This window comes from Macaca fascicularis, chromosome 2 (genome assembly GCF_037993035.2).
Source record: "Macaca fascicularis isolate 582-1 chromosome 2, T2T-MFA8v1.1".
NCBI lineage: Eukaryota > Metazoa > Chordata > Mammalia > Primates > Cercopithecidae > Macaca > Macaca fascicularis.
In genome coordinates, this window is record NC_088376.1 from 158,120,749 (window position 1) to 158,147,697 (window position 26,949).

The following is a 26,949-nucleotide window of genomic DNA, read 5'->3' on the forward strand; positions in this document are numbered from 1 at the left end:
GTCAAGACCAAATAGTAATTATAAAATGGGCACTGAGTGTTTCCCAAACTGTGCTCTGTGGAACTTTAATAATGAACACAGTGTTTCATTTCTTTAAAAAAAAAAAAAGGGTTCAATGCCAAATAAGTTTTGTGAAACACTGTATGCTGTTCTTAGAGATAGACAGTGAGTATTAGCATATCATAAGCACTACAGTAGCCCAGCACTGAAAACCTCTCTAATTAAGGTTTTCCCAACCTTGTTTTCAATTGTGGAACTTTTTAAAAAATGTAATATTTGTAAAACACCTGGGCACTAATGCTCTGGGAAATAGTATTTGTTCTATTACGCCAACCCTAAATGTAACTCTAACCTTAACGATAGTGTTTTAAAATTGCACTGGATGCAAAAGGAAAGCAAACTAGAGAATTTCTGTAACACTTAACACAGATGGGAAAAAAAATACTAAGTTAAAATACTTTTTCTAGCTCTAACTAGCGAATCAGACATTTATAATTCACCGAAGCTAGAGAACATTGCCCAAGAATTGTGTGGTAACACAGAGGTAGAATTTTGGAAATGACAGTCACAGTGTGTGAGCCCCTATAACAAATGTGCAGGCCGGGCACGGTGGCTCATGCCTGTAATCCCAACACTTTGGAGGCCGAGGCAGTCGGATCACCTGAGGTCAGGAGTTTGAGACCAGCCTGGCCAACATGGTGAACCCATCTCTACTAAAAATACAAAAATTAGCCAGACATGGTGGCAGGTGCCTGTAATCCCAACTACTTGGGAGGCTGAGGCAGGAGAATCACTTGAACCCAGGAGGCGGAGATTGCAGTAAGCCAAGATTGCGCCATTGCACTCCAACTTGGGTGACAGCGGGAGACTCCATCTCAAAAAAAAAAAAATCCAAACAAACAAACAAAAAAAACACAAATGTACACTTTGCCATGGGAACCACCCACATTGCCCCAGCAGGAATCACCCATGAGACTTCTTGTCTGCAGTCCGAGTTGCCTGCATCTCCTTGTCTGTGACTCTTTGTGTCTGTGATACGATCTACTTTCTGGCTTCTCTGTTTTCTCTCAAAAGCCAGCTTTCTGGCCATATCTGGGCCTGGCTCATTCCCGTGCTACAGTCAGTCCTTTCTCCTCCCACTGACCAGCATCCTAATGTACTGCACATCAGGAAGCCTACACAGAACCTGGGGAAGGAGGATAGGGGGTTTGTTATGGAGACAGTATGTGTTTGGAAGCAGGAAGCAGTTAGGATCAATCAGTCACTTTCTTCCACAGAAGCATGTATTGCTGTAGTGTTCTCAGGGGTCTTCATGGGTTAACTTCTGTATAAATGATCTGAAGGAAGGTGTACAAAATGACCTGACAAACTGTAGGAGGTACAACAATGGCGAGGAATAAAGAGCACTATGTCATGATATGGTTAGGCTCTGTGTCCCCACCCAAATCTCACCTTGAATTGTAACAATTCCCACGTGTTGTGTGAGGGACCTGGTGTAAGGGAATTGAATCATGAGGGTGAGTCTTTCCCACGCTGTTCCCATGGCAGTGAATAAGTCTCACGAGATCTGATGGTTTTATAAATGGGAGTTCCCCTACACAAGCTCTCTCTTGCCTGCCGCCATTCAAGACGTGACTTTGCTCCTCCTTCACCTTCTGCCATGATTGTGATGCCTCCTCAGCCATGTGGAATTGTGAGTCAATTAAAGCTCTTTCCTTTATAAATTACCCAGTCTCAGGTATGTCTTTATTAGCAGGGAGAGAACAGAGGAATACAGCAGATCCTGGATATTCCTTTTTTTTTTTTTTTAATCCAAATAAGACCTGTACATGATACAAAATAAAACAGCACAGGGGCTTGAAATACAAAGCAATAGTCTCCCACCCCAACTTTCGCTATCCCCAATACTCCTCCACAGGGACAACCACTTTAATCATTTTTAGTACTTTGAGAGCTGTGTATAACCAGGCAACGTAAGTATACCTATAATTTGGTTAATCAAAGTCAGACATCGTCTGTTGACTTTATGCTAGGAAATATGAGAGTGAGCTCCCTCATCCACTTTCCAATGTTTGATAGTTATATTTGTAGTTATACTTATTTTGATGATTACATTGATAATTTTAAAGAATATACTTAAATCTCTGCTATTCTATCAGTTTTAGGTTACATCCCTTCAGTTCTTGCTGTTGGCGTGGGAAATTGAGATTCTGTGTTGTGTTTTAAGATTAATGTATTAGAATTATATTTATTTTATGTGTATCTTTATTTTCATAAGGAATGCTTTAGTTATTGTCCTAATTTTAAGGGAATCTACATAATCCTTTTGTACTTGAATTTTTAGAGCATTATCAGGAAAACTATAGATAGCAAGTTGATTATTAGCAGGCGAGTGGGCAAAATCCCATGAAAAATGTAGTTTAAAACTTTAACTGAACAAATAGTTTCTCTCATACACACACGCGCACATACAAACACACACACACTTATTAAAAATATTTTTTGCCTTAAGGTTACAAGTCAACTATCTTTGGAACTATGAAAACAAACTGCTTCATATATTTGACATTTCTTTGCTCTGCGTAGCAAACACTGAGAAACTCAACTTTATGATAACAAGATACAAAATAATTAACTTAAAATTTATTGCAACTGCTATGTAAATATTTGCTAGGTTTTTCCATAGCTACCTACCACATTTAACAGGTAGCTCAAAAGGCATGGCTTAGATTACCTTTTAAATTTGCTTATTAAACTAATTGAAGCTTGTAACATTCAAGTCAGGCCTAGTGAATGAACATGAGACTTATATATTTTTGTTTTCTACATTACTATGATGAAAATATTAGTGCTTTTTCTCTTCCCTTTCCTTCTCTTTCCTCTTTTCACTTCCTAATATCAGTTAGCTATAACCTTCTTTTACATTGTCAAGATAGATAATATTCATATTCTGTTTCATAACTATAGTTGCATTAGTTCATTCTGGCACTGCTATAAAGAAATGCCTGAGACTGGATAATATATAAAGAGGAGGTTTAATTGGCTCATGGTTCTGCAGGTGGTACAGGAAGCATGGCAGCATCTGCTTCTACGGAGGACTGAGGGAGCTTTTACTCATGGTGAAGGGGGAGCAGGTGTCTTCATATGGCAGGAGCAGGACCCAGAGAGAGGGCGAGGTGCCGCACACTTTTAAACAACCAGATCTTGTGAGAACTCTATCACAAGAACAGCACAAAAGGGATGGTGCTAAAGGTGCTAAACCATTCATGAAGGATTCACCCTCAAGATCCCATCACCTCCCACCAGGCCCCACCTCCAGCACTGGGGATTACAATTGAACATGAGATTTGGGCAGGGACACAGATCTAAACCATATTAATAGTTACGTCCTCTGTGCTCTGTCTATAGGCCAATTTTAGAAGCTAAAGAACAATAAGCAAATACACGATTATGACTGTGCAGCTGTTGCTCCCTGAAGAGCAAAGTGTTGGGCTGGAATTTCATTTTCTTCACTGTGATTCTCATATAGCGCTTGTGTCATTTAGGAGAGAAAGTTCCTATACCATGGTCAAATGGGAGAATTTTTCTAACATTTTATTAGTTGTTTAAAATCATGTCACATTTTGGTTTGCTTCATATTTAGACCTTAACTTTAATTTTTAAATTAAATTTTTATTTTTTAATTTATTTTTTAACTTTTAATTAAAAATTTTAAAATTGACACATAATGGCACATATTTTTGGGATATGTAGTGATACATATAATGTATAGTGATCAGATCAGAGTAATTAGCATATCATCTCAAACATTTACCATTTCTTTGTATAGGAGACATTCAATATCCCCCTTCTAGCTATTTGTAATCCTTAACTTTCTTGTTCACTTCTCCTGGAGTTTCAATAACTCTTTTAGCAGCCAAAATGATTTATTAATTGAAAATAAATAAGCATAGACATCATTCTTTTCATGTAGATATATATGGTCACAACTACCTTGCCTCTTGCCTACACAAAGGTTTTGTCATTAACATTTCTTCTAAGAGCATTGAGTATTTTGCTAGCAAATTTTGCTTCCTTCTCAGAGTAAGTTCTCTGGCCCCACATCAGGACAGCACTCTGTAAAATGTGGACCTGAAGATAAAATCCTGGTATATCATATTCTAAAGATGATTCTGAGTGGTAAAAATCACTCCACCTCGAACACAGCCAAGAGTTCACCACCACAGATTTAATGGTATACCTTTTCCCCATCTTTCCCATCTTCTACTAACTGTAACCCTTCCACAACCCTTTTTGCTGGACACAGTAGACTATATCTAACAATATAAATTTCTCCAATGCTCATAGGCTTACCTATACTGTGGTAACAGTTTGGACTCACAACTCTGAATCTCTGTAAAAAGAGTAAACTAAATGTATATCAAAATGAAAAATGCAAACTGAGATAACCTGTATTAACATGATTTAGTTCTTCCATGAAAACTTTACCCAGGAAAGATAAAGACTATAAACCACTAAATATTGTTTGCTTCAAGATATTAATGAAAATCAATTTATCTGATTCAGTAGTTTGATTTCTTGGACAAAGAGCTCACCTGTCAAATAATAGTTAATCAGTTCTTCCCATAAGATACTCACCTTATTCTGTCCACCAATACTAAACTACCATATCACAAATTTTACCCAATCTCTATCCTCCTTCCATCATGAAATACCTTAGACCCCAACATCCTGTGAACATGCACTCTCCCTTGGGAGGTACAGCTGATACCCTGGCAAGGTGGTGGTCTACCTCACTGCAGTGAGTTCTAATAAATATATTTGGCTTTGCTGTATTAAATGACTGTTTTGTGATATTTGAGGTAGTTCAGCAAAAGAGAATGTCAACGGTGCTCTACACGTTCAGAGAAACTTCTCTAATAACAAACTATAGAAATGATCCCTGAAAAGTTAGTCTTAATAACTCTTCTTTTTGTTGCCAAAATGTGCAGTCAGTATATCCTTAAAATCATTCAGTTTAATTTTATTGCCCATTGTGCTGGAAGCATTTCCTCTCCAGAGGCATCCCTCCAGGAGCCTCCAGTTTTTGCTTTAATCCCTGGCAGTTTCTCTGCTGTGCAACCCTTATTCTGGAACTTCACGCCATTCCTCAGTTATCAGCACTGATTTCTGAATCTCATGTTTTCCTTCTTCATGGTTTACATCCTCATTTTGCTGGAATACATACTTTAGTATCTTCCTTGGAAACAATATGGGGGAAGTAAATTTTCTGAACTCTTATCTGAAGGAGCTCTGTCACCCAGGCTGGAGTGAGTGGCATGATCTCCGCTCACTGCAACTTCTACCTCCTGGGCTCAAGTGATCCTCCCACCACAGCCTCCCAAGTAGCTGGGATTACAGGCATGCACCACCACACCTGCCTAATTTTTGCATTTTTAGTAGAGACAGAGTTTCACTACGTTGGTCAGGCTGGTCTTGAACTCCTGACCTCATAAGATCTGCCTGCCTTGGCCTCCCAGAATGCTGGGATTACAGATGTGAGCCATTACACCCGGCCTCAAGTGATCCTTCTGCATTGACCTCCCAAAGCGCCGGGAGTACAGGCATGAACCACCATGCCTGGCCCTTAAATCTATTACATTTTTAATTTTAGTGATCATATTTTTAATTTCCAAAAGTTCTTTCTTGTTCTTGGATTTTTTTTTTTTTTCACAGCACCTTGTTTTATAGATAGAATATATAGAATATTCTTCTTGGATGTATTTGGAGCTACTAATCAGTGTTTTCTTCCAAATTCTCTCTGTATCCTGATTTATATGTTTCTTCCAGCCTGGGTTGTTCTGTTTCTATTTATGCATGTATTTATTTATTTGTTGCTGGTTTTCCTCACACATTGGGCGACCTTGGTTGTGGGCGTGGATTTCCCTGGCTGCCATGCGTTTAGGTCTGTCTCCCTGCTGGGGCCCTATCTTGATGAGAAGTTTGTGAGTGCTGTTGATTCTTGAGCAGGGCTTCATTTGGGGTGCAAACGTCCAGCCCTGGTTTTCCTCGGTGTATTCAGATCTTGTAGAGAAGCATTCCGAGGCTTTCTTTCTTTCTCTTTTCCTCTGTGTTATGTTCTCCATTTTCTGTTCTATGTTCCAGACATTTATGTGAACCTTTCATCTACTTAGGGTCCCCTCCCAACTTCTCTTTACTTACAGGAATTTATCCACTTTTCCCTTTACTATGCTTTCTTTTTTTTTTGAGATGGAGTCTTGCTCTGTCGCCCAGACTAGAGTGCAGTGGCGCCATCTCGGCTCACTGCAAGCTCCGCCTCCCGGGTTCACACCATTCTCCTGCCTCAGCCTCCCTAGTAGGCAGAACTACAGGTGCCCATCACTATGCCCGGCTAATTTTTTTGTATTTTTGGTAGAGATGGGATTTCACCATGTTAGCCAGGATGGTCTCAATCTCCTGACCTCGTGATCCGCCTGTCTTGGCCTCCCAAAGTGCTGGGATTACAGGCGTGATTTACTATGCTTTTTATAGGATCTTGGAGAGGAGGGAATGAGAGGAAAGAAAATGTGCCTAACATGCCGTTAAAACAACAACAACAACAACAACAAAACCTTAGAAGTTAGTTTTCACGTGTTTCAAAATGATCATTGTAGAAAAGTGAGAAAATATAAACAGTCAAATAAAAATGACCTGTTCTTTTATCACCCAGAAATTACATTGTTAATGTTTTAAAACATGTTCTAGTTCCTTTTTCTATATATTTTTATAACAATGGGATCATACCAGATGTGTTCTGTTTTCTAATATGCTTCTTAAAACTAAGCAAAAGCTTCTAAACATCTTTCCATGTCACAACATATCCCTTACAATATTCTGAGACCTAGTATTTATTGAAAGCTATATCACTTATTTAGCCCATCCTCTATTTTTAGATGTTAGGTTGTTTCTAATTTCCACTATTCTAAACAAGCATTTATAAAAATGTTGGGCTAAATCTTCCCTCATAGCCTTGACTACCTACTTTGGGTAAAGTCCTCATAACGGAGTTGCTGGGTGACAGTATATGCACCCCCATCCATGGGCCAGCCATTCAGGGTTCTCTCTGAAATACACTCCCCTACTTTCACTTTCTGGTTCCAAACTGTCACTTCACTGCCCTTCACTTGGATTCTGTGAAGCATTATGGCAGAGACATTGAGAGCATAATTTTCAGAGTCAGACAGACCAGGGTTGAATCTTAGCTTTGCCACTTATTAAATGTGTGACCTTAGACTGTTTTAATTAACCTCTTTGAGCACTTTTCTATAATATGAGGAAATAATTCTACTTTTCTGATGAGGTTGTTATGAGAATTAAACAGGATAAAAAAGTGCCTGTAAAGCACTTGACACAGGCCCAGGCAGGTTGAAAGTGTTCGCAAATCATGGTGTTGGATTCATTCCCGTCCCTAAGCCTGTTCAAATCCCTCTTTCAAGGCCACATTCAAGCTGCACCCCCTCTACGGGGCTTTCCTGACCAGGGCAGCCCATCACACTGAGTTGTTATGGCACTTGTGGGCTGGATCCTCATCCGATGTTCAGAACACCCTGTCTTGTTGTTTTCATATATTTGTTTGTAAGGGAAGAGGCAACACCCCCACCTCACCATGCAGCACAGTGCTGTGGGTCCCTTATGGATTCATTCATTGTCATTAGTGTTCTTGCAGAAGAAAGGTGATGATGAAAAGGAGCTTGTGACTCCCATGTCAGTGGCATCAGGATTGGTTTTTCTGGAGTTTATTTCAAACCCTTTGGTAGCTCAGGGGCTTGGAGGATGGTACCTGACCCCAAGGACACAGGAAGCTCCCATGGAATCAGCGGGCAGCAGAGGCAGGGAAAGCCACTGAGCAGGAGGCTGCCAGACCTTTGTAACGCTGAGCCTCTCCAGGGCATTGTCCCAGCTCAGCACGCAGCGCAGGACCTCTGTGCGCCTTGCAAGCCGCCTTCCTCCCCCTGGTTGCTTTGCGCTGAGCGGTAGGATGCTTTTGGAGCCGGGAGGGCTTTCCTCCTGAGTCTCCTCCAACCCACAAAGGTCCCTTTCACGCCACAGGGATGCCTCCCTAGTTGCCAGGGGAGATGGAAAAGCAGCCTGTGCGCAGAGCTGCAGCTGGAGGGCTTGCTGTGGGACAGCTTCCAGGAGAGGGTCCGGGAGGAGAGGAAGGGGCAGCCCTGGGGAAGGTGATGCATGGAGAAGGCTGCTCACCCCATTCCCCATCTGGGTGTCTTTCAGGAGTCATGGCCGGTTTCAACATGGGGGGCGACCTCAGGGAGCCTGCCGCCAGCATCCCCCTGGGCTCCCTGGCAGCTGTTGGCATCTCGTAAGTTCCCCTCATGGCAATCAGTCCGAGCTGGAGAGTGGGAGAGAGAACCCCAGGCAGAAGAGGGATTGCCCCTTTTGTTCTGAGAGTGCCCCGACTGTGACCAATCTATTTCGTATTCCGATCCTTCTTTTAACACTCGGTGGGCTGGAAAATTCACGTCTGGTGGGTTCAGACACTGCCCTTTCATGCACCCTGCCTGGGAATGCTGCCGAGGAGGAGTGTCAGGACCCAGATCACAGATCAAATCCTTTCTTTCCTTTCCTCGGCCTCCCGCCCCCGTCCCTCCTCAACCTCCATTTTGAACTTGGGGACTTTTTTAACCACCAAGTTTCCAGGATCCCTGAAGGGAGCATAAAGATGAAGAGTTTTGCAGTCAGACAAATTCTGGTTTGCCTCTCAGCTCTGCCGTTGATTGGCTGCGTGACTCTCTGGATGATTTACTGAGTTCTCTGAGCCTCCATTTCCTTTCCTGTGAAATGGGGATGATGACAGTATATGTGCTTCATAGACTGTGGGGGAGAGAGTAGAAGGCACACAGTGGAAGCTTAGCACCCAGCTCTCCTTCTTCCCCCAGTGAGCCTCCCTTCCTACTCCCCCAGGCCATCAGGCCTCTGGGGTTTTAGTTCACACTGTGCCACCCACACAAGCAGGCTGGGTGACTTTGGGTCTGTTTCTGACTTTTTAGAATATTGTTTCTCTCTGTACCACAGGAAGAAGCTTCTCTGCCCTTCATTGGGTGGGTGTGAAGAGGCAATGAGATCAGAGACCAGAGACAATGACTTGAGAAGTTAAAAGGGCCTGTGTTATTGTAACCACAGTATTTAGAAAATATTAATGTATCTGTTTCACAAACACTGAATTTGCTCTTAGCTTATTGCAGTGACACCTTTGCTCTCAGCCTGGAATACAGCATCAGGGTATTTTGTGCAAAACAAGGCCATACCATTGGGAAGAAAACGAAGACAACAGAGATAGAATTGAGTGTTGGGAAGGAAATAAAAGAAAGAGGCTTCTGTATGAGGACCCTGTCTTGTTTCTGGTCCCAGCTGGGAGGTTCCAGGATGAACCCTTGGCCCATCGTCTTGCTACCCAGATGGGAGTGAGGAGACCACAGGAACCTGGGTCTTGTCCAAGGTTACAGGGCATCTTGGGGACAGAGCCAGGCCTCTGCTCCTGCCTTTTGACTTTAGTTTCCCTCTTTATTATCTGATCTAAAGATAACAGACCAGCAGGACTTAGAGGCCTGAAGGATCATCAGCCTGTTCTTTTGCTGGAGGAGGCTGGGATGTGAGGCTGCGGGGCAGCCCTGGCCTGAATCCTGACAACCTAGAGGCAACTGGGCCTCCCGCTTCCCTACTCAGAATGCTCGTTGTGTAGTTTTCTTTTTTAATGTAAGAAAGAGAAAAAACAGTGCTCACTTCAGCAATACATATACTAAAATTAAAACAATACAGAGATTTGTGTGGCCCGTGTGCAAGGATGACATGCAAATTCATGAAGCATTCCATATTTTTATATACGTTTAAAAGTAAAAAAATAAACAAAACAGTGGTACTCCTTTTTTGGTAAGAAATATGCCAGAAGAGAAATAGTACAAAAAGTGTCCTCCCAAGCCAGCTGGGGAAGCTTCATGACTGGCCTTTCTCTCATTCTGAGACAGGTTCCCTTTGGAAACAGAAGGTTGAGTCGGGGGAGTGGATGGGGCTGGGTGAGGTGAGTGGGGGGCAGCTCTGTTCTGCTCTTGGGTTTTCAGGTGGTTTCTGTACATTGTCTTCGTTTTCCTCCTGGGCGCCATCTGCACGCGAGAGGCCCTTCGCTATGACTTCCTGATAGCGGAAAAGGTGAGTAAGGCTTGCGCTCCTCGAAGGGCTCAGTCTGCTGGAGTCATTTGTTTGTTTTCACCAACAAATGGCCACCTTCCCCTTGCAGTACTGTCTGGGAATCCATATAGTCGTTTAAAAATTTAATTAATTTATTTTTTGAGACAGTGTCTCACTTTGTTGCCCAGGCTGGTGTGCAGTGTTGCAATCTCAGCTCACTGTAGCCTCAACCATCCAGGCGCAAGCAATTCTCCTGTCTCAGACTCCCAGGTAGCTGGGACTACAGGGGCATGCCATCATGCTGGGCTAATTTGTTTTTAATTTTTTGGTAGAGATGAGGTCTCACTGTGTTGCCCAGCCTGGTCATAAACACCTGGCCTCAAGTGATCCTCCCGCCTTGGCCTCCCAAAGTGCTGGGATTACAGGCTTGAGCCACTGCGCCCAGCCTCCCTATAGTCTCTAGCCCAGGAATGAAGTGTTGGGTTGTGATGGGGAAGAGAGATGGTGGAAAAGGTACAGGCTCTGCTTAGGGATTTCGAGAAACAGATAACGATGCCCAGAGAGATTCACAAACATGAGGGGCTAGATAATGGTGACATCTCTTCCTGTCAAAAATCAGGACAGAAACAGAAGAATTTGTTCACCCCAAATTCCCAGCTAAGCAAGTGCCTCACTTTTGCTAATAGCTTCACCTTGCATGATGAATAGAATGTGCTGTTCAGAAGTGGCAAGTGGAGAAGGAGGCTGGGAACAGACAGAGGTGGAGGGAGAGGGAGGAAGCCCAGCGCCAGGGTGAGGGCCAAGGCCCTCCTTGTCTCTGAGGTCCTTGACCCCTTTTGCTTTCCTGAGAATCTCAGACACTGCGGGTTGATTTGGCTGCAACATCTTTGTTTCTAGAGTCCGCACCCTGCCAGGAGAGGATTAATGAATTCCTGGCGTTCCTCCGTTAGCAGGCTGGAGGTCATGTGACATCAAGGACATTTATTTGGCATCCTAGAATCCACATAAGATTTCCAGATATTTTTCTGGAAATCCCCAAAAACTCCTACCCTCCTTTAAGTTCTTGGAGAAAAAGTAGACCCTGAGATTCCCATCATTTTTCGGAGAAATGTAGTTGGTTAGGGAGTTTTTCTGTTAACTCCTGAGTATCGCTGCTTATATTTTATGTATTTTTAAATTTAACTTAATATTTTAACTTTTTAAAGACAGGGTCTCACTCTGTCACCCAGGCTAGAGTACAGTGACATGAACATGGCTCATTAGAGCATCAACTTCCAGGGCTCAAGTGATTCTCCCACCTCAGCCCCCCAAGTAGCCAGGACTACAGACATGCACCACTACACCTAGCTAATTTTTTTTTTCAATTTTTTTGTAGAGACAGGGTTTTACCATGTTGCCCAGGCTGGTCTCAAACTCCTGGCTTTAAGTGATCCTCCCACGTCAGCCTTCCAAAGTGCTGGGGTTACAGGCGTGAGCCCCTGTGTTTGAGGATGGAGTACCATTTTCTCTTGGTGTGAGGCTTTGCACAGCAGCCCTGCTGATCTTCGTGGAGGGCCAGTGCCTGGGGCAACCTGGGCCAGGAAACTCTGAATTTTCTTTTGAGAGATACGTTTGAGCTTGGTTTTCACATTAGCACAGGTTTCTTTTTAAGGCTTGTAGGCACCCATGCAAAGGTGATTATTTGTTTTCAAGAGTTTTGACCTTAGTATAAAAGCAGGTTTTTTGAAAGGCGGTGCAGTTCAGGTAGTGAGAGAACTGATACCCACCTTTCAGCACCCAAGGTCACAGACCCCCAGGCGGCAAGGTGTGCTCTCGAGGCAGGAGTCTATAGCCCTCCTTTGTATCTACATGCACGCTTCCGTCTGGAGTTTCACTCCCAAGAGCCTGTTCTCTAGCTGCGGAATGAAAAGCTTGGCTGCATGACAGGAATTGAAGGCCTGAGGGAGCAGCCTGGGTGAGGCTGGTTTAACCGGGGGAAATGCTTCCTGCTCGTCTGCAGCTTGCCAGTGGCTGGCCAGCTCTGCCTGCTTCTAAAGTTCCTTTCTCGTGCTTTCCTTCACAGAGGTCCTTCCACCCTTTAGAGACTCTGATCTGATTATCCCCTGGGCCGCGGCTCCTCCTTCCTCTCCTTCCCCTGCTTTTCAAGGGAATGCTCAGAGTAGGTATATGGGAGGACAGACAGCTTTGTATCTAAGGCCACAAACAGCACTAGGGTAAAAACAGCCTGGAGACAGCATCTGAGAGCCTTTGTGGGTGGAAATTCCACACCTAATAATAGGCACACGAACCGGGGGAGCGTCCTTTGGAATGCCACCTATCCCGACAGTGAGCAGGTAGGCAAGCACTTAGCCAGCTGGGGGCACCTGCGGCACCAGGCCCAGCAATGACACTTGGGAATGTCATTATGCACACACTGGGATGAAAGGTGGAGATGTAGTTTTTGGAGAGGACAAGAGACCGTTCCCTGGAATAGGCCATTGTAAAGCCTATAAAGGAACAAAGCTACTGCTCTTGGTTCTCAGTAGAAATGGGCAGGTGCAGCAAGTCAGTGAGCCGTGATGGAACCGACCCTGATGACTTCAAAATAGCAGCACCTGGGTCTTCTGGTTCCCACTACCCACTCCCTAAAGGGGACCACACAGGAGTTTCCTCCCACACCTTTTGTGCTTTCCTGCTCCCTGGTGTCGCTCCTTGGGACTGACTCCGCTGCCGCTGCAGGAGCAGGTACCATGCTCAGGCGGTAGATTGGGCCACAGATGTTTTTACTGGCAGTGGCTGGAGAAGGGGAGGGTGCAACCTACACTGCTTGGGAGGTGCAAGTGCAGTCTCTTTACCTTGGTCACTTGACACAACCTGCCACCCTGATAACCTATTCACCTCAGCTTCCTGTCTTACCTGTGGCTTCAGTTCTGAGCCAGCGCATCTCTGAACTTTCCTGGGCCTGAAGAAAGGCCTCTTCTGTATGTGTGCCCCGTGCATTACCTCTGGACACTGAGACAGGGCGGGTCTCTGACCTACTCTCCTTGGCGCTCGTTCACACGCTGCTCCCCAACGCACTCCTCTCTCTCTCGGGGGCTTTCTGCCAGAACAATTATCTTCAATGGCTGCAGGCTGCCCTGGATTCCTTTCTACTGATTTGCAGCTGGTCAGTTAATCTGTTTCTGTCTGGGTTTCCTACAGCTTCTCTGATCTATTTCTAATTATTTGGCTTCTCAAATCAGTTTCTCTAAGAAGCGTCTTTTTACTTTTTCTTTTTTTTTTGAGACGGAGTTTCGCTCTTGTTGACCAAGTTGGAGTGCAATGGCATGATCTCGGCTCACTGCAACCTCCACCTCCCGGGTTCAAGCGATTCTCTGCCCTCAGCCCCCCAAGTAGCTGGGATTACAGGCACATGCCACCATGCCTGGTTAATTTTTTGTATTTTTAGTAGAAACGGGGTTTCACCATGTTAGCCAGGCTGGTCTCGAACTCCTGACCTCAGGTGATCCGCCTGCCTCAGCTTCCCAAAGTGCTGGGATTACAAGGGTGAGCCACTGTGCCTGGCCACATCTTTTTACTTTTTATCCCAACCACAGAGGAATTTTCTCCCAGCTCTCAGGTGTATGTGCATTCTTAAAAGTCTTGTATACAGTGGTGGCTCTGAGATAGCCCATGAAAGCACGTAGTAGGTGCTAATTATAATACATTTTACCTGGCACATAGCAGGTGCTAATTAAATTTTAACTCCCTTCCACACTCCTTATGGGCATACCCTTACAGATCAAAACATTTATTTTAGGAACACATTTTCTCCCCACAAATCCACCATATTTAATAGGAAAAGCCAAAATAGTCAATCTCAGTATTATTTAGTTAGAAAAGGAATTGTATAAACCACAATGTTAGTTGGGGTGAAATAGATTAAATGTTTCAAGATAAACTTGTATACAGTCCAGGAAACAGATGTTTATTACAAATAAAAAAGACCAAATATCTTAGGAGTCCTGGGGCTTGCTAACTAGCAAAATAAGAGCAATCTAAGAAGGAAAAATATCCCAAAAGTATTGTTGTTAAGACTAGGGAATCTGGCCAGCTCATGCCTGTAATCCCAGCACTTTGGGAGGCCGTGGTGGGCAGATCACTTGAGGTCAGGAGTTCAAGACCAGCCTGGCCAACACAGTGAAACCCCATCTCTACCAAAAAATACAAAAATAAGCCAGGCATGGTGGTGCATGCCTGTAGTCCTAGCTACTCAAGAGGCTGAGGCAAGAGAATCGCTAGAACCCGGGAAGTGGAGGTTGTAGTGAGCCAAGATCATGTCACTGAACACCAGCCTGGGCAATAGTACAAGACTCTGTTTAAAAAAAAACAAAAAGCCTAAAAAACTGGGTAATCCCACAGAGCAAACTCTGATTCCTGGATTTAATAGTCATGGTTTCACATATTCATGAGGGACCTTGGAAGCTCATGACACAAGCTGTACAGGGAAGATGGGGATGGGACAGCGCTGGTGACTAGGGAGTGAGTCCTAGTGGGCCACTCAGCACCTGGGAGTGGGTCAGCCTGAGTGTCCTCTGCCCTCCATCGTGGACACAGTCCTGCCTCTCAGGAAGGGAAGCAGACTAGGTCTCATTATGGAAAATGGCTTTCAAGTGAGAGGTAAAACTGAAAATGGCTTTCAAGTGAGATGTTGATCAGTTCGTGGAGCGTGGAGAGTGCTAGGAAAGTCATGACTGTGGAAATGAGACGTGGGAGGAAAAAACCAAAGCGTTGTTGAGACACGGCCTTATTAATACACTTGGGATTGTAAAGGTTTTTAGGGTGCGCTCCTCAGTGATGTCAGGGGCCACCGGAATTAGATGAGACAGAATGAGCCCCGTGCAAATGACTTTAAATCCTGTCCTTCAAGAGAAGAGAGCAGCCAATGAATGAGTGGAGTCCCTCAATGACCAAAGCTCAAGTGGGAGCTGGGAGAAAATACTAAGAGCAGAGAGATGGAAGTAATTATTTTAATCAGTAGTTACTGAAGAGAGAAATCAGGGTAGTTCGCACCCCATGTAATATTTTGGAAAGCTTTGAGGGGGATGGCTCAAACAGGTGTATGCCGGAAAAGAATCACTTTTTATTTAAAAAGAACTATTGACACACCTCTACACAAATAAATCCTCACTTCCACCTCCACTGGCACATTTAGCAAATTTTCAGTCTGATACGAATAGAGAAAGCAATTAGGTTCTTTTAGGGCTGGGAGCAGAGCTGTGTGGTTCACTGTTGTGTCTATAAGCCTTGCGCTGCCTAGCACTGTGCCAGGAACATAACCTGTCCTTGGGAAATGCTTCCTAAATGGGTGGATGGATGGATGACAAATGAAAGAAAGAGATAGGATTTAGGCAGGAGAGATGGAATGAAGTTTTTATAATTTGTCTAGATGTGGGGACCAACATTTCATATATTATTCAGAAAATAGACTGAATAATATTTTTATATTTTTTAAAAGTGGTAAGTGAACAGATCATTCTACACGATCGACAAACTGGACATAAACAAGTTGCTTTACTTGGCCCTGTCTGACCCCAGCTCTTAGGGCTCTGGAGGAATCCCAGGGTGTGTCTGTGGGAAGGCTGGCCAAAGACGGAAGCCACCATGTCGTGTACTCATGGTGCCAGGGGCTCAACCTAGTTCCTGAAGTCAGTCCAACTCTAGGAGTATGACAGGCTGGAGCATTCCCACTCATTCCTGCTCTGAGTAAATAGACAGGCTTTAAATGAAAAAGAGTTGTAAAAATTCAAATATACATAACCTTTTAGGTAAGAAGCAGTGAAATTTCTGCAAAGAGATGCCACGCCTGACTCTCCCAAAGAATTTTTTGAGGGGAGAATGCAATGGCTACAATGTGTTGTGTCCAGGGGTTCGCCACATTGGCTGCATATTAGAATCACCTGGGGCCGGGGGGCTTTCTTAACATCAACCACGTCTGTGTCTCACTCTACACTAATTAAATCAGAATCTCTGGGTGATTCTTATGTTTAGCCAGAGTGGGGAATTATTGACTTAACTTTTCAAAAGGCTCTTTCTTGATAAAATTTCATCATAGAATCTGTTTTTTTAAAAACCAGTCAACATAGGATGCATTTGGTAGAGAAGACAGAAATAAAGGTTATAGATGAATGATCACATCTCAGAATGGATTGAGGATTGATAATGGACCCAGCTTATCTAACAGTTTTGTAAGGCACCTAGGGCTCGATGACAGCAAAGTCGTGAAGCTGCATGAATTCAGCTGCTGAACTCTGCTTGCCTGATTCTGCATGAGCTGCTGGGGGAAGGGGGCCAGGATTCATGATACAGCTCTACCCGTGAGGCGCTCAGGGTGCTGGCAGGATAAGCCATGAGCATAACTATCCCACAGGATGGAAAGTAACAAAATGCCATCAGATCACACAAAGTGATGGAAACACTAGATGACATTGATTTTCTGTAGTAATAAAACGGTGAGTAGGGTGGGTAGGACAAACCCAAGAAACCTGTGACATTGAAAAAAGAGACAGGCGAGATTCTTTGGGGATAAGAGAGATGATAAAGATAGGGGAAAGGAATCAACACTGAATTAAAGACAAGGTGGGCTCCGTAGTGGACCTTAGTCTTGTTCATCAAGCCTCTGACCTTCCTGACCATTTGGGGGTTATTCTACCAATTGTCTTGAAGGGAGGGAGTACCCCTATTCTGCGTAATAGCAACCCAATGGACCAGACCTCTCTTGTCTGTCCCTCTGCAGCCCTGGTAGGGCACATGACCTACACTAGGCCATTGCGTGCTCCCATTGTAACCAACGAAGCAAAGATAAAGAGCTGGTGAGAATCCATCCACAGGGCAGCAGGGGTGCAGCAGCATCCTGGCCAAGCTGTTCCTGGGGAAGAGGCTGGGTATGCCTCCAGGCTTGGTCCTGCCCTTTTCTGAGCCTCATCCTTTAGCCTCCTGATGATTCTACAAACTGCCAGTGTCCTACAAATATATTCTTTTTTTAAGAAAAGTATTTTTTTCCCAATCAACTGTCCTGACTGATTCATCAGTCAGTCAAATTATTCCAGTGATAATTTATGAGCCAGGAAAGAAGTCTAGCTAGTGGCTTGTGTTCAGTGTAGCTTGATGACACGAATCCGGTGCTTTGCTGACACAAGGAAGTAAAAAATGGGGCAAGGAGAGCCTTCATCAAGAAGGGTGTAAGTGACAAAGCTGAATATTAACTCTAACCTATCTGTAAGCATTGGACACATGAGTACTCGGAATGTACAGTTCTGGCCACTGTGCCTAAAGTAAAGTAGAATGGAGAGGGCACCTCAAATAAGAAAACAAAGATGCTTCCCTATGGGTACAGATGAGGTCTGGCCCAGGAGGGTGAATTCATGAGTGAGAGCTTGGGACCTGGCTGCACATGGCAAGCAGTCATGCAGCCACCCAACCCCTTAGCACTTTTAGCACTGGGTTAGCTAGTAACATCTTAGACCCTGATCTTTTGTAAGTTGACACCAAGAAGAACAGCTGTGCCCTCTTATTCTATCTATTGTTGCCTTGTGGGTCATGGATCTCATTCATTCATTCGGCATTTATATTTCTGTGTTGGGCACCAATAATTCTAGGGTGAACAAGACAGAAGACCTGCTTAAATGAAGCCTCCAGATTAGTGGAGGGGTCACCATGATAGGTGCTGACCTAACGTCATGTTGGGGATGCTATGGAGCACTGAGAAGCGACTACTGTAGTCAGGGGAAGAGGGGATGGCCTCACAATGGAGGTGAGGTTGGTGCTGAGTTTTGTAGCACAATTAGGAGTTTAACAGACAATGAGTAGATTAGGGGGTGTGGACAGAGGCTTCCTACAGACAGAAAAATCATGCTGATCAGACTCTCAGTGTGCCAGGTGTGAAGCTAAAGAGGTCACAGACCATGAAGAGCCTTATATGTCAAGACAGGGGGAGCCTTTGATTTGTCTGCAACAGAGACATTGTGATTAGATTTGAGTTTAGAGAGGTCACTCCCGCAGAGGCTTAGGGGATGATTCAGAGTGAATCATCTGAATGGTTTAAACTCATCTTTAAGGGTGAGCTTAAAGGCAAGAGGCCAATGAGCATTATAGTTGGCCAGTTTGTTCTCAAAGTGTGGTCTCTGGGAACCTGTGGGGAATCCGAATTTCTAGGCCCCACCCCAAGCCTACTGAACCAGAAACTCTGAGGAGGGGGCCCAGAAATCTGTCTTTAGCAAGCACTGCTACTGAGTCTGGCAGACGCTTCATTTGAGGACCGCTGTGCAGTCCATATGAAATGTGGTGGCGGATTCAGCTGAAACCATGGAATGAATGGGGGTGAGGCTGGAGATGTAGAAACTGTATCCCAGAGATCAGATCCAGAGGACTCAGTGGATGATTGCATGGGTGCAGGTGGGTGGGTGCTGGGGGAGTAGAAAGGCACAGGAGCAGGTTCTGGCACTGGCGAATGAAACCACTTCTCACACAGGTGTCCCTCGTGGGCTTCCTGTTCCTTTTGGGCTTATACATCTCGTCCCTGGCTTCCTGTATGGGAGGACTTTATGGAGCTCCCCGCATCCTGCAGTGCATTGCCCAGGAGAAAGTGATCCCTGCACTTGCCTGTCTGGGACAAGGGGTGAGTAATCCTCTTTTTTGTTTGTTTGTTTTTTGAAACATGTTTTGCTGCTAACCTGATTGTTGGCCCATCAGTTGGTTAAGCTTTTCTGATCAGAGCCTCTGGTCAATTTCTTTGGGGTGACACAGAAAATAATGCAGAGGTCATTTCTTTCAGCCGTGTCCTCCGGCTGGCTTAGGTTAGGGCTAAGTAGATGAAGCATGTTAAATGTCACAGCCACCCAGCCCCTTAGCACTTTTAGCACTGGGTTAGCTAACCAGTCCTAGTAACATCTTGGACCCTGAGCAGCATGAAAATGCAGTGCCCCATCCTTTAATAAAAATGAATTCAGGATCCTCCAGGTTTAGCATAGAAGAAAGTATGTTTTGGTCAGGAGGCGAGCTGGTCCTTGAAGCTCTAACTCTGCCCTCAAGGCTCACCTGCCCCTTGGGGGTTGCTGTTTGATGATTTCCCACACCTCTGGCCTCTATACTTCCTGTTAACCGTCAAGAACCAAACCTTAACTGATACCTAAAGGACAGCTCAGTTGAGTTAAGGCTGGGATGATTAAAATAGACATTCTAAAGCCCAGGGGAGGACCAAAGAGACATAAACAGAGAATCCCACTTCCCAATAATATGGTTTGCAAGCTATAGTTCATTTTTGTCTTGTTGAGGTACCACAGAGGGCCTCCCCACCCGCTTCCAATTTTCACCCTCCCCCTGGTTTAGGGAACACATCATTGCAACTTATCCTTGATTTCTTCCTTTACCTTCCTTCAAAAATGCAGTTTGGTTTTGAACATTTTTCATTTGAGATCCTATTAGACATCCACTGGGAATGTTGTGTAGGCAGTTGGATATGTAAGCCTGGGTTTCAGGGGGAATGTTTTAGGCTGGAGATTCAAATTTGGAAGTTGTCGATATAATGCCGGTATTCAAAGCGTGAGTCTGGTTGAGCTCACCAAGGGAGGGAGTACAGACAGAGAAGAGGTCTGAGGATGGAGCCTGGGGCTGCTTTAAATGTGGAGTTCAGAGATGTGAAAAGCCAGCCATGGAAACCAAGAAGGAGCAGCCAGTGAAGTGGGAGGTCAGTCAGGAGAAGTGAGGTGAAGAAAGTGTTTCGAAGAGGAGGGCGTAGCCAGCTGGGTCAAAGAAGACAGGGACTGAGAAGTGACTGTTGCTTTTGGCTCAAGAACTATGTCAGTGACTGTGATGAAGAGCTCCTGAGAGTGGCAGCTAGCACCTGTTTTCCATTCCTGTCCGCCTGAAGGTCACCATAACCACCTTCATTAATAACATGTGTGTGTAATGTGTGTGCATGAACATTTGCTGATGTTTAGGGTCAGAATTCCCCTCCTCCAGCCACCAGTGATTCTGCTGTATCTTCCGGAATCTTCCTCTCCCTGGGAAGAATCAACTTTGCATCTCTTTGATTTTCTATGCTAGTATCAAAACCCAATGAAAGACAAAAGGAGAAAATCGTTGGGAAGCCAAAGTTCTACAATAATGCCCCATGTTCATAGTTATTCATACAGGCTGGGCGCGTTGGCTCACGCCTGTAATCCCAACACTTTGGGAGGCCGAGCTGGGCAGATTGCTTGAGCCCAGGAGTTTGTGACTGGCCTGGGCAATATAGCAAAACCATGTCTCTACAAAAAGCACAAAAATTAGCCATGCATGGTGGTGTACACCTGTAGTCCCAGCTATTCAAGATGCTGAGGTGGGAGGATGGCTTAAGCCCAGGAGGTGGAGGTTGCAATGAGCTGACATCACACCACTGCAGTCCAGCCTGGGCAACAAAGCCAGACCCTGTCTCAAAAAATAAAGTTACTAATGCAACTAATATCTGTGGAGCTTACTGCATATCAGTCTATGTGAAGCATTTCACATGCATGAACTCTGATCTCACAATAATCCCATGGCTAGGATACTATTATCTCAGTTTATAGATGAACAATCACATGGGGAGAAGTGGCTGAGTCATTATGAATTGTGTTTCTAGCCTATAACTTCTGAAATCTCTGAAGCATTCTATCTGAAATTTTATGGTCCTGCATGTTATTTTTGTTGCTGCAGAAGGGGCCAAACAAAACACCTGTGGCTGCCATCTGCCTGACCAGCTTGGTGACCATGGCCTTTGTCCTTGTGGGTCAAGTGAACGTTCTGGCCCCCATCGTCACCATCAACTTCATGCTGACATATGTCGCAGTGGACTACTCTTACTTCTCCCTGTCCATGTGTTCCTGCAGCCTGCCCCCGGCGCCTGAGCCAGTGCTCAGGGAGGGCCCGGAAGGCCTCCACTGCTCTGAGCACCTGCTCTTAGAGAAAGCTCCCAGCTACGGCTCTGAGGGACCTGCCCAAAGAGTCTTGGAGGGCACGCTGCTGGAATTCACCAAGGACATGGATCAGTTCCTCCAGCTAACCAGAAAGCTTGAGAGTAGCCGGCCCAGGCAAGGAGAGGGTAACAGGACTCCAGAAAGTCAGAAGAGGAAAAGCAAGGAGGCCACCAAGCAGACCCTACGAGATAGCTTCCTCTTGGACCTCAAACCCCCTCCTTTCCCTGTCGAGATACCTGACAGGTTGCCCGCTGCCTCCTGGGAGGGGCAGGAGTCCTGCTGGAACAAGCAGACTTCCAAGAGCCAAGAGACTCAACTTGGGGGAACATATGGAGAGCAACTGGTTCCTGACCTGTGCAACCAATCTGAGTCCAGTGGAGAAGGTGAGTGCTCTGGTGTCACACTGGGGCATCTTATTTGGGGATGACCACTGATTATCCTATCTACCCAGTTATTGTGAACCAGTTATAGCTGGGTTTAAAATCCTTGTTCATTTTGTGCAATATTTATTTTAAAACATTGTAGTCAGGTATCAGCTGAATTATTTGTAATTCTACTCTGTTGTAGATGGTTGATTTTAAACAGAAATTTCTATCTACTTCTGTATATTAGACCTGGGAGCCACAGCTAGTAATTGGATATCAATTTCTTTTCACTCAAAAATGAACTGAAGTATAAAGCCAGTGTGAGTAAAATCAGTCTCTCCTTACAAGGGAAGTGGAAATGTGTTGTGATAAACTACCTGTCAAGGATGCAATATGTTTTCTTTGTGGAAGACAGACCTCCCAAACCAGGCAAGAGGCGATGGAAAGAAGGTGGCTCAAACTTTGTTTTCTCAAACCTATAAACACAGAGACGCAGAGAGAGAGACACTCACAGAGAGGCTTAGAGGGCATGAGCAATTCTGAAAGTGAGAACTTGTATTTTCAAGGACCTACCATATTCCAGGTACTTTACGTCTATTACTTCATATAATATAATATATATTAGCATTTTCCATTTTACAAATGAAGACCTTGTGTCCCCATGAGGTCACAGAGAAGACCCTGAGCTGATTCTTTGCACAGCTGGACATCACCCTGCATTGTATTGTCTGTATTTGAGGCCCATGTACTTTCCTCTACATTATGCTCTCCCTGGAACTATATATAGACAGGTGTGGGCAAAGAGGAGGAGATGAGGGACATAGAAGGAGGTGTCTAAAAAATAGTGTTTTGGCCGGGCACAGTGGCTCACGTCTGTAATCCCAGCCTGACCAACATGGTGAAACCCTGTCTCTACTAAAACTACAAAGAATTAGCCAGGCGTGGTGGCGGGTGCCTGTAATCCCAGCTACTCATGAGGCTGAGGCAGGAGAATTGCTTGAACCCGGGAGGTGGAGGTTGCAGTGACAGAAGAATTGCTTGAGCCTGGGAGGCAGAGGTTGCAGTGAGCCAAGATCATGCCACTGCACTCCAGCCTGGGCGACAGAGTGAGACTCCGTCTCAAAACAAAAAAAAACAAAAACAAAACAAGAACAAAACAAGCCCCCAAAAACCTAGTGTTTTACGTTCTCCCAGAAACCTGTTTTTCCTTCTTTGCCTCTAAATTGCCAGGAACTTTTAATTAAAAATTAAAAATTATTTTATTTTAATCAATGTACTAAGTGTACGGTTTAGTAAGCCAAATAATATTAAAAGTCACATAATCAGAAACAGTAGTTCCTACTCTTTTATACCACCCCTTTTACCTTTCTCTACTTCCAGTCCCATTCCCAGAAAATCCTACTTTGAACCAAAAATTTTCCTCTTCTGTTAATCTGTCACTAAATGATGTATTTGCATTGCTACTTCTTGATATTTCAGTTTCTGACATCGTCTTTTGACTTCCTCTTATGATAAATGAGGATTTGATGCAATCTCAGCTCACTGCAACATCCAACTCCTGGGTTCAAGTTGTTCCCCTGCCTCAGCCTCCCAAGTAGCTGGGATTACAGGCACCCACCACCACACCCAGCTAATTTTTGTATTTTTAGTAGAGATGGGGTTTCACCATGTTGGCCAGGCTGGTCTTGAACTCCTGACCTCAAGTGATCTGCCCACCTCATCCTCCCAAAGTGCTGAAATTCCAGGCGTGAGCCACCACACCCTGCCTGGATTTAATTCTTGTATATGCCACTCTGACTTCTCCTTATCTAATGCCCCAGAGTAGTTATCCCACAGTTTTTTAAATTAAATTAAAAGCTAGCATTCTTGTTATCATGACTAAGTAAATATTGCTCAGTTCTGAGCCATATGTTACACTATGATTACATTTCCTTTTTTGCTCAACTTTTGCTGTTTCCTAGAATTAATAATTGCCTTAGTTTTTTCTTTGCTTGATTTTCTGTCATCATTTTTCCTTAAATGCTCTGGCAGATCTGTCAAATGTCTCTTTGCATTGTTTTCAAAATGCTCCAATTCTTCAGAAATATATTGTTTTCTTTTTTCCCCTCTGTCCTATGGCTCCATCTTTCTGTTCCACTCTAGATTGTTTGTTTGCTAGGTCTGCTACAAAGCTGTTGTCTTAGAATTCCTCTTGTTACCACACTTCTGTGTCAGATCCAGGAAACAAGAGATTTCTTACCAAATTGATGCTTTTACATAGTTTTTATTTGATAATTCCCCACCCCCATCCCTCCATTCCCACTCTATTATCTTGATTTTGTATCTTCTTAAATGGGTCTCTAATTTTCTTTCTTTTCTCTTTCCTATTCATTTATTTGTTGTTTTTTTTCTGGAATACTTCATGGATTTTCTCTCCCAAGTCTCTAATGATTTTTTTTGAAGGGTTGGTTGTTGTATCAATCATGATTAGTTTTGACTGAGGATAACAAAATTGCAAAATAATAGTGACTTCATCTAGCTCATACACAAGGATCCAGAGGTGGGCAGTCCTTGGATGCCATGGCAGCTCCATGGTCCTGAGTGACCCATGCTCCTTTATCATTTTCTTTACCATCATCCTTAGTATATTATTCTGTGATCCAACATGTGGTTGCTGGGGTCATGCCATTACATTTATATTGCAGGCACTAGAAAAAGGAGAGGGAAAAAGGGCAAAATGGTGAGCCTCTAAATTGAGTCATTTGGAGGAGGCTTCCTCAAAAGTCCCATTCCACACTTCTCATATTTCACTGGTTGGAATTTAGTCATGTGATTACAACAAACTGCAAAGAAGGCTGAGAAATTGTTTTTTAACTGGTCATATTACTACTTTACATAAAATTATGTGTTTTTTCTTTTTTTCCTAAGAAAAAAGGAGAGATAGGGTAGCAACTATCAGTCTATGCCACAATTATCCAGTTTTTAATTTCCAGGACCTCTTGGTTGTAATCTTAATTTGTCCCTGTCTTTTTTTTTTTTTTTCCTAATTTGAACATCATCTATTTTTGTTCTATGGGTACAATGGCTTATCTTCTGTCTCTGATAATATTATTTTTCTTCCCCCTTTAAAATTTTTTTCTGAGGCTGGACATGGTGGCTCATATCTGTAAACCCAGTGCTTTGGGAGGCTGGGGCAGGAGGATCACTTGAGGCCAGGAGTTCAAGATCAGCCTGGGAAACATAGTGAGACCCCATATTTACAAAAATTAAAAAGGAAGTTAACTGGGCATAGTGGCATGTGCCTGTAGCCCCAGCTACTCCAGAGGCTGAGGTCGGGGGGATCTCTTGAGCCCAAAAATTCGAAGTTACAATGAGCTGTGATCACTCCACCACACTCCAGCCTGGGTGACAGAGCAAAACCCTGTCTCTAAAAATAAAAGTGAAAATAATTTTAACAAGTTTTTCCGTTCCTTTCACTGTTCCTGTTTTCTTTAATTCTTTTCTCTTTGGTTTGGGCTCTCTCTCTCTCTCTCTTTTTTTTTTTTTAAATCTTGGAGGCTTTTTCTGAAATGTCCATTGATCTTTTGACTTCTTTTTGTACTTAAAAGTGAAGTACTGGCTGGGCACGGTGGCTCACACCTGTAATCCAGCCCTTTGGGAGGCTGAGACAGGAGGAATGCTTGAGCCAAGGAGTTCAAGACCAGCCTGGACATCATAGCGAGATCCGGCCACTACAAAAATTTAAAAATTGGTGAGGTATAGTGGCACATGCCTGTAGTCTCAGCTACTTGGGAGGCTGAGGTGGGAAGACAGCTTGAGCCTGGGAAGTTGAAGCTGCAGTGAGTGGTGATCGCATCACTACACTCCAGCCTAGGTAACATATTGAGACCCTGTGTCTGCAAAAAAAATCTTTTTAATGAGCCAAGTGTGATGGCACATGCCTGTAATTCCAGCTACTCAGGAGGCTGAGGTGAGAGGATTGCTTGAGCCTGGGAGATTGAGGTTACAGTGAGCCATCATCTCACTACTGTACTCCAGCCTTGGTGACAGGGTGGGACTCTGTCTCTGTCTTTTTTTTTTTTTTTTTTTTTAAGTGAAGTACTAAAAAACTGTTTAGAAGAGCTTTGTACATTAGCAGGGCTTGTTCATTGGGGCACCTTGTTGTAGAATAAGGAGGAGTGGGCTAGACTTTTTACTGGAGGACCCCCCAAATGTGAATATCTAGAGGTTTTCTCTTGGACTCTTCAGTATGTTCCTCTAGAGGAGGGTTCTGTAATCCCTTGCTCGAGGGACACACAGATAGGTACTTGCATTCTGGGAACAGGATGAGATGAGTGAGTTGGAGAGGGGTCCCACTGTTTAGGGTATAGATGTGCTTTTAATTCCCTGGCTCCAAGTTCCATTTCCCCACTCTTTGCTGTGCCTGCTGTGCCTGCTGTGCCAAGCTTGGGCACTCTCTGGCTTGATTGTTTCAGAGGAAAGCCCCCTTCGGGAGGGAATTGGGCAACAGAAGGGTTGTTACTTGGCTTCATAGGCAGAGAAAAGGATCTTGGTGTACATCAAATATAGACCTCCCATCAGCCCCCTACACCGCACCACTGCTTGGGCTGTGGTGCTTTGTGGTCCTGAACCTGGTCTGCCAGAGTGAACTGGGCTGCTCCCTGTTAGCACCCTCTCTGGAGGCCCTAGGGCTCATTCTCCTCTGCTGTGCTCAGTCTGTCACCACTGTCACCTTTCCATCTTCCAGGGCTTATTTTTATTTTTCCTCTCTCATTCTCTTTGTGTTTGTGGGTTTATGTCTGTCTCATTCCTTTTCTGTCTTCTCAGTGGGTTTTCAGGAGAGACATGAACAGTCTGCAATGTTTAATCAAGGAAGTGGTGGCTGTCCAGTTGCCTAGTCTTAGAAACGTCATAGGTGTTGCTGACCATTCCCTGTCTCCCACTCCCTGCTGTCTTTACTCTGGTGCAGACCCTCATCATCTTGTACCTGGACTCTTCCTAAGTCTCCAAAATGCTCCCCCATCCCATTTCTCCTTCATGCTGCCCACTGAATGATCTTTCTAAAATAAAACTCTCATCATGTGTCTCTTACTTAAAAACCCTTGCTGGAATCTAACCCCTTCCATGTGAAGTCCCAGATTGTGTGTGCGATGCAAGGTTCTTCGCAATCCAGCCCTAACCTACCTTCCTGGCCACCCTTCTCATGACAACCCATGCACTGTATGTTCCACTTTCACCCAAACTGATATCCTAAACACACCATGTTCTTATTCCTTCCTGCCTTCATACACCCTGTTCTGCCTCCTCCGATTGCTTCACCTCCCCCTTCTCCATCTGGAAAACTCTGACATCATTTCAAATCCATCTGACTTTTAACACCCACTTTGCCTCTTCTGGAGAAGGATTCTGTGATGTCTTCCACTGTGCAACCATAGCATTTGATTCATATTAGTAATATAAACTATTATATTTAT

General features: G+C 44.2%; 1 protein-coding gene, 1 non-coding gene and 1 pseudogene across 5 annotated transcripts in view; 2 read left to right on the forward strand and 1 right to left on the reverse strand.

Moving 5' to 3' along the window:
• The window catches only part of SLC12A8 (solute carrier family 12 member 8), a 130,082-nt gene that overhangs the window by 80,774 nt on the left and 22,359 nt on the right, over positions 1-26,949 (forward strand). For 2 of the 4 annotated variants that reach the window (XR_010584636.2, XM_005547929.5), the window contains exons 7-10: positions 8,269-8,356; positions 10,113-10,200; positions 18,668-18,814; positions 20,872-21,514. Coding sequence is in view for 3 of the 4 variants with exons in the window: in XM_005547929.5 (XP_005547986.3) it covers positions 8,269-8,356; positions 10,113-10,200; positions 18,668-18,814; positions 20,872-21,514 (966 nt within the window). In the remaining variant the exon portion in view is untranslated. The remainder of the gene's footprint in view (positions 1-8,268; positions 8,357-10,112; positions 10,201-18,667; positions 18,815-20,871; positions 21,515-26,949) is intronic. The other 2 variants (XM_074033263.1, XM_074033264.1) reach the window with 1 other exon arrangement.
• Positions 4,886-4,959, reverse strand: LOC123572144 (small nucleolar RNA U3; annotated as a pseudogene).
• On the forward strand, positions 9,770-9,873 carry LOC123571998 (U6 spliceosomal RNA). Its single transcript, XR_006696352.1, has one exon. It is a non-coding gene; the product is annotated as a U6 spliceosomal RNA (small nuclear RNA).